The sequence below is a fragment of the Apaloderma vittatum genome, unplaced genomic scaffold (assembly GCF_000703405.1).
Source record: "Apaloderma vittatum isolate BGI_N311 unplaced genomic scaffold, ASM70340v1 scaffold20320, whole genome shotgun sequence".
In the NCBI taxonomy this organism is placed as follows: Eukaryota; Metazoa; Chordata; class Aves; order Trogoniformes; family Trogonidae; genus Apaloderma; species Apaloderma vittatum.
In genome coordinates, this window is record NW_009694230.1 from 55565 (window position 1) to 63351 (window position 7787).

General features: G+C 46.6%; 1 protein-coding gene across 1 annotated transcript in view; it reads right to left on the bottom strand.

Annotated features, from left to right (window-relative positions):
- Window positions 1–6240, bottom strand: part of GALNT16 (polypeptide N-acetylgalactosaminyltransferase 16) — a gene marked incomplete at its 5' end in the record, with an annotated part of 34419 nt that extends 28179 nt beyond the window's left edge. Inside the window, 2 exons of the mRNA XM_009867008.1 lie at window positions 2817–2915; window positions 6065–6240. Of these exons, the coding sequence (XP_009865310.1) occupies window positions 2817–2915; window positions 6065–6240 (275 nt within the window). The remainder of the gene's footprint in view (window positions 1–2816; window positions 2916–6064) is intronic.
- Between the last annotated feature and the right edge of the window lie 1547 nt (window positions 6241–7787).

A 7787-nucleotide genomic window follows, 5' to 3' on the forward strand; every position in this document is an offset into this window, starting at 1 on the left:
CCCCCCCCCCCCCCCCCGGTCTCTTGCTGGATATTTTTAATCAGCCGTCTCCCTCTACACTGAAAACAAACAAAATTTCTCTGAAGGACTCCCTGCATGGGACCAGTAGGATCTGGGGCAGCATGGCCTCATCCCTCTTGCAACTTGCAGGCTGTGCAGGAGGACCAGCTGCCTGTTGCCTTTACCTAGGACAGAGAAGGAAAATCCTAGAGGCTACAGGAGCAGGCAGGCATGCAGCCCATGCTGCCTCTGGGCACCAGAAGCAACAAGCAAGTTATTTCTCTCCACAGCCACTCATCTATTTCCCCCTCTCCCTCATGTGAAGACACTTCTCCCATCCTCAAAGAGCAACCACAGCACATCACCCCCGCTGGTTCCCCCAACCGCAGAGATCTCGGGGGCAGCAGGGAGAGCTCGGCAACTGCTGAGATGGCAGAGATGCTCGTGCGAGTCCATGTGTGCACACACACAGGTCGTGTTAGCAAGAAGGGTCTGCAGGTCAGGATCTGGTCCCTACAGCTGCCACACTTAGGTCACGACAAAATAAACAGTGATGCAGGAGTCTCATCCCTGGGTCACTTCTCAAGACCTTTTTGGTACTATTGCCACTTAGCTGAGTTCCTTGCAGAGCCATCAGAATAGCATAGTAAGACGGTATGTGGCTCAGGGGAGTGCATTTAAGCTCCCTCTAGTTTTAATTTAAGATTGATTCAATCCCACTAACCTTTTCATGTATTTCTTCCTCGAATTTCCCGAAGTTTTATAGCTGGCTTTTGAGTGCCCAAATTCAGGCACTCAACAGCCAGGCTTGCAAAGATGGCAGGTATGAAAACTTCAACAGGTAGTACATATTTTACTCGCCTCTAAAGATTGGGCCTCCAAAGAAGTTTTCAGCCATAGAAAATTTTGCTATTAGTGCTGCTCATTTTCATCGGTTGTCCTTTTCTACCCCCACTTCTCTTAAAGCATCCCCACAGCGTGATTATGATAACTGAAACTGGGAAAAGGCCCATAATAACAGTGAAATCAGATTTAATTTTCACCAGGTGCATCTCAAATGGTTAATTCTAATTATCTAAATAATCATGTTCTACCTAGCTTAAGAAAGTTCTTATGGATATAGAAATAATGACAGCCTGCAAGCCTGACTAGTCAGCAGGTAAGCAGGCAGCGCAATTTTATGCCTCCCATTGCTTAATATCACTGTAGTCCTCTGCAGACTCACAGCCAGGTCAAAAACCAAACAGAACAGAAGAGACCTGTCCCTTTGATACCTGACTTATCCCTAAGTACTGCAAAGTAATTCTACAGTATTAGGTGCACTGACTGTGTATGCCAATGGAGCAACAATTTCACTCACAGCAGTAACTGAGCCTGGCACATTCAGAAGCATTTTGCTGAAAGAGGGGACTCTCAGGTTACAGAAAAGGCCTCCAAGAGCACCATGAAACCTTCAACTCCCTCTATAACTTCAGTGGCAACCTGCAAGTGGGATCTAGCTCTATGCCTCTTCTAACGGTGCAGCCATGACCTGAATCTTCACTCCTGTGAATGATGAAGGCTCCTGTGCCTCAAAGACAAGGCTACCAGCCAGTGCTTGGTTGTTTAGCCTTGAGAAGAGAATGCTCAGAGAGGGCGCAGAGTCTCCAATCTTGGAGATACCAAAAACCTGCTCTATAGCTGACTTTGCTCTGAGCAAGCCTGGCCCGTTAACGCATCGGCAACACTCATCTGTTCATTAGTGCACATCACCTTCGTAGGACATGGACATCAATTTCTCTCCCCATGCATTACTGCTGCTCTGAATGCCGTCTTTTTGCTTGAATTATCGTGGCATCTGTCTACTTAATTGGCTGCCTTGAGGTTTTCTTAAGGACGCTACTACCATGGTTTCTGAGCACCTCACTATTTGTTGTCTGACCTATGACGTCGTCGGCAGAAATCTCCTCCCGTTGCCCTAGCAGCACCAAGGTTCCAAACAAACCTGCTAATTTTCTGAACAGTGACACCGTAGAGCTCATTTTATGGTTCAAATGGAAAGGAAAGGATAGAGGTAAAAAGCTAAAATATGTTCAAGCAATATATACAGGTCTCTGGAAAATCAGTAGCACCAAACCTGGCAGACAGAAATCCAGCCTTCTAGCCAAGAGGCCAACTTGAAAAAGCCTGTTATTTATTCACAAAGCACATTTCTCTAAGCCCACAGGATCTGTCAGGGGAAGAAGCAGTGATGATGAATAATGCATTCCGGTTAGTGATACCATCAGCTCAACCTTCTACCTGAACAATTCGCTTTTCCTTCAGCCTCCACAAGCTGCTCCTGGACCTGCTTGCAGGCTTCAGAGACCCTTTGAGAAATGACTTGGTAAGTCAGAGAGGGCAGAGGGCATTTTTCTGTATAAAAATGAAAAGGAAAAGAGCCTCCCTGGGTTCTGCTGGCATGATGGAAGGGAGAGAGAAGGCGCAGCTGGGACGTTATTTTGTGGTACAGATAACTGCATGTTTCCAGCTCCTTGGGGACGCAGACAGTCCCTACGCCACCTTGGTTGGATGTGGCCACTGCTGATATTTAAATATGAGGAGGCACTGGTTCAAGACAGCAAACATGCTGCAGGTTCAGCTGGGTCTGTGCATGAAGCCTTGAGAGGATCCAGTGGGCCATCAGGTTCAGCACCTGCTTACCAGCAGGTGACTCTGGGCACCTGCTCGGACCGCAAGGGCTTGGTCTCCGTGTGACTTCAAGTTCATCATGTTCTGCTTGAAAGACTTGCGAGCTGTGGCCCCTGCCCTCACCCAGCACCCCTTGCTGAGCTCACCTCTTCACTGTGCGGAGCAGGGTGGAGCGCGCCTCGTTGTGGAAGGTGATGATGAGGCTGGTAGCTGGCAAGTCTGTGTCATAGCGTACAGAAGTGCACCTGCAACACGGGAGAGCAGAAGTGTAAGCCAAACATCACCCAGCAGCAGCTGCTGCAGCAATGTACCTAGAATTCCTAAAGGAGAAGAGAATGATATGCTAAAATCAGAAAGAGCGCATTTGAGCTGCAGCAACGGAAGCCTCAGCAGCCCCTACATCAAGGTTGGCAGAGCTTAAAAAGAACTGTGCCTGGTGGAACGCAAAATTTTGAGGCTGTCATACCTGAACTCATGATGCTGCATGCTAAGGAAGGCCCATGGGTTTTACAGGGAACAAAGTTTCAACATCATGGACTCTAGTCTCTGGATTCACCTGTGATTCATGTAAAATCTTGTTTATTCATGCACAGGACATGCACATGGCTAAGGATGCATGGAGCTAGTACACCCAGGCATCACTGTATAAAGCACTTCAAATTCTTTGGACATTGGGCTTCACAGAGAGCAAAACACCAGCTAATGCTGTGATCCACACCAGGGAGTTGCTGGGGTTCAACACTAATACCTCAGCTGGCAAATGAAAGCAATTCCTCCCATCTTCTCACCTGAATTTGTAATGTTACATACATACATTCATTCTCATACTCAGAACCAAGGATTAACTCCAGATTGGCTTGCACCAGGACTGCTCACACCCTGCAGAGAACAAGGTGTCTTGGAGAACAACTCACAGTTGTGAACCCTGGATCCAATTCTGGCAGACACTAGGAACAGCAGATTTGGGCTGATCTGCTCCTGCAGAGTGACCACCTTCTTAACTTCCAGCCAGAGCCAAACAACAGTCAGTCTGCACTAATCCCCTGCCCAGTGAAAAGTCCACACCTGAAATTGTGGCCCAGGTTTTTTAACAACTCAGGGCCACAGATAGACTGAATCCATCCTGGGAGGGAACACATTCTTACAGCCACTACTTGTACTTCCACATCTCCTTAATACTCTTTTACGGCTGTTACTAAAACATACTGTTTTTATCATTATATTCAGTCCTAGTGGTTTATGACTTTTTCATTGCAGTATTTCAGTAAACGGACAGCAGCTTCTTACAGCAATTTTCAAACACATAAAGAAACCTTGATAAAGACTAAACTTGAAAACGTGAGACCAGACAGGAGACATACCACATTTATTATTGTTTCAAAGTAACTCCATGATGTAATGCATGTAAAATGTATTAAGGCATCAGGAAGTGAAAAAGCAGAAGAGATTGGCGTATGTGTTATTTGAAGAAGTCTTTCCAAGATCTCAGCATTATTACAGCATCACAGAGGACAAAGACAAAGTTTGGGCTTGAAAGTTGTCCTTCTCTTTGCTTTGGATAAAAAAAAACAGCTACATGCTGTCAGAAGGAGCTTGTAGGATGTGGAGTCAAGCATGACCAAGCTCTGCTTGGATCCCTGAAGAAAAAGTGACGTTTTAGTACCCCCTACTCCTTAAATGGGGAACCAGGTCCATTTGTGACACAAAGATGGGCTTTCCTCAAACCACAGTCTAACTTGCATCAGCTGAAATAAGTTCTTATCCTAAACTGCCATGCCAGCAACCATTCCAATACTGTTACAAGACATAGTACTCAAACGCAACTCCTCCATTACTAAAATGCCACTGCTGCAACGAGAAGGAACATGGAAACAGGTTTGTCTGCTCTGATTATACATTTCTTTGGACTCCCCATCACTGAAAGGAATCCTTGTAAAGCTAGGGCTGAAACAGCCATACATTTCCAGGGAATCACATATACGATGCTCTTCAGAGTGAAGTGCATAGATGATGCTTTTCACAAGAAGCATGGTCTGCATGCTACCACGGGTCAAAATAAACAATAATTCACCTTTAAAGAGAGCTGTTTTTAGGCCAGAACATGACAGCTGATTAATAGAAAGCAGCAATCCTGTGTGGCAAGGAGACTTGTCACTAACACAGGCCCCGATTTCTGAGTCACTAGGAAGCCAATCCCAAGTACTGTGCGGGGGAACAGGAGCAAAAAACTTTGATCTCACAACTAAGGTCCCGACCGTTTGCATTCACAAAGCACCCTGATGGCTGTCAGTGCAGTGATGGCTGGCAGGCTCACAAACCTCTGTGTCTCCTGACATCCCTTCCACAGTTTCAGTCAAGTTAGATGTCCCACTTCCCACTCCCAGCAGCTGTGAAATGTTGATTTGCAACCTGAGGTAGGGTCTAGGTTCCAGACCAGATAGAAAAGCATTTCAGATGTGGTTAGTTTGCTTCTGGTTTTTATCCATGGAAGTTTTACACTATCCTATCACTATCAAACTTACAGTTTTCAAGGTACAACCTCATCTTTTTGTACTACAGAAACGACAAAATAGTTACCTGAGCACTATTAGCAATTCAAGGGTGATCCTAGTCAGCAAAATAAATTCACCCCCAGTGAAACAAGGACAGCACAATGAGCACTTCGCAAGCCCTGAAGTTCTTTACTACAAGGGTAGTGAAACACTGGAACAGGTTGCCCAGAAAGGTTGTGGAGGGTGCATCCCTGGAGACATTCAAGGTCAGGCTTGATGGGGCTCTGAGCAACCTGATCTAGTTAAAGATGTCCCTGCTCACTGCAGGGGGGCTTGACTAGATGACATTTAAAGGTCCCTTCCAGCCCAACACATTCTAGTATTCTATGAAACATTCACTGTATTTGCATATTCATTTAATCCCCAACCCAGCAGCCTTCATTGAAACTGTAATGCTCAGGCTGAAGGAAGGCACCAAACCAGCTTCAGGCAGCCAGGGCAGAGCAGGTGAGGAACGCCAGAGAAAAGCATGGCTGCAATGATGCAGACAGGACAGGTTTGCTGAGAGAAGCCACGAGTGTGAGGGAAATGGTGCAAAACCCAACTGTCAGATGAGCAATTTAAGCTGCAACGGAGAGGCTGTGCTGAAACAAGAAGATGGTGCTTGGACCTGGCAGAAGAGACGCTAGAAAAGCAACAGGCTGTGGCCAAATTAGTCAAGGGTCTCTGCACGTTTGAGACCTTTGCAGATTAACCATGAAATACAGTGAAGTAAGGGACCGATGCTGGCAAAGATAAAACCAAAACCACCCTAAGCATCAGCATTGCAGAACAACACAGGAGGGCAGTGGACTCCCCAGAGTAAGCACCAGCCATGGCTTGGAGCAAGGGCTGCAGGGTACCTGTAGTGCCTGGTGTCCCGAATGGGCCGATCACTGCCGAGTTTGTCGCTCTCTAGCTGGTTGAAAGCATGCTGGCGGTAAGGGTCTTCTCCAGCCTTCAGCAGCTTTGAGGACAGGTAAGCCTTTTCATCAAAACTCCTCTGGGTGTTCTTCTCTCCTTGGGGAGCCCTTGTTACCTAAAGCAGAGACAAACATCAGAGCATCAGGGAGAAGAGCCGACTCATGTGTAGACACAGGTGCTAAGTCCAGACACACGTACACAAAGGCAGGTTGTTTGCCACACATCTGGAAGTGGCTCAGGTATGGGGGAAGGCAGGGCAGGCAAGAGCTTGGAAAGGAAAGTAGGAAACCCCCACAGATAGGGAGTTATAATTGCCTTCTCCAAGGAAGATTCCAAGCCTTGCTATCTTTACCCACTGAGCCTGAGAGGAAAGCTGCTGCTCCTGATAGCACAAGGCAGAGCCAGTTCCCTTTAGCCCTTGCTATGCAGAACATGCAAGACTGCGGACATCTGGAAATTCTTCCAGGCAACATGGGTTTGAGAACAGCCTCCAGCCAACGTGGCTGAAAAACAGCATTTTGAGGAAAAACAGTTTCAGCCTCTCAGCGACCACTTCCAGCAAACACAGAGGCAGCTGATTTAACAAGTTCCCTCCTGTGCCTTGCCCAGCTTTGCCCAGTCTCACGTACTTCCGTGATAAAGTTGGAAGGTGCATGAGACTGTCCCCAGTCCCATGCAAGAGCTAAAACATCTGGGCCATCCCTCTCCTCCCCTGATTGCCCCTGAGCTTTCCTAGGCCAGGGAGGCAGCACGATGCCAGCACATGAAGACCACACTCCCTAGTGCTGCTATAGGAGGGACAACAGGCACAGTTCTAGCCTACTCTGAACTCTTCGATATGAGATTTTGGTGGGAAACAGATTAGAAAGTGTAAAATATGAGCTTATAAAGTAATCAGGATTGTTTATACAACAAAAGTAGTTCAACAAATTGTCTATGGTAGTGTTTTTGGTAGACCAAATCATGAAGGAGACATAAAAATGCTCTTAGCCTTGTACAAAGAAGTGCTGGAGCTCCCTAAAACTGCTGGAAAAGGCAGAGTCTGTCACATCCATATCTCATCCAAAGCAACGGCCAGTCCTCAGATCTTGAGATCCTTCTGTGTAAAAGAGTTTGGCTGCCCTCTAATATTAGGCTTGATCATGTTTATCCCTCTGCTCTAAGGCTCCTTTCAGGAGTTTTAGAGGGTAAGAGACCAGAGACTGGTCCCTAGTATCACACAGAAGTTTTGTTGAAACATCTTAGTGGGTTGGGAAACAACTCAAGAGACTCAGCCCCACAGCAAATTCTTTAAGCAGGAGAGCATGCAGAAGAAGAACATCTCTGCACCTTTCTCTGAGAAGGGCTACTCTGCACTGCAGACAGCCCGAGGAGAACCAGACAGCTGGGTAAGATGATGGCAAATGAAATTCGGTGAAGATAAGTGCAAGATAATGAACATTAGAAGAAACAAATTGAACTGCTCATGCACATTGATGGATTTCAAACGAACCGCGACCACTCTGGTTGCAGATCTGAGTGTCCCTGTGGACAGCTCAGTGAAACCCTGCACTTAGTCCACTGCGATGGGAAATATAGCAAATTGAGTGCACTGCTTTAAATGGGACAGAGAAAACTGAAACCATGGTGAGCACCATTAGACAAAATCAGTGACAGCTCAGA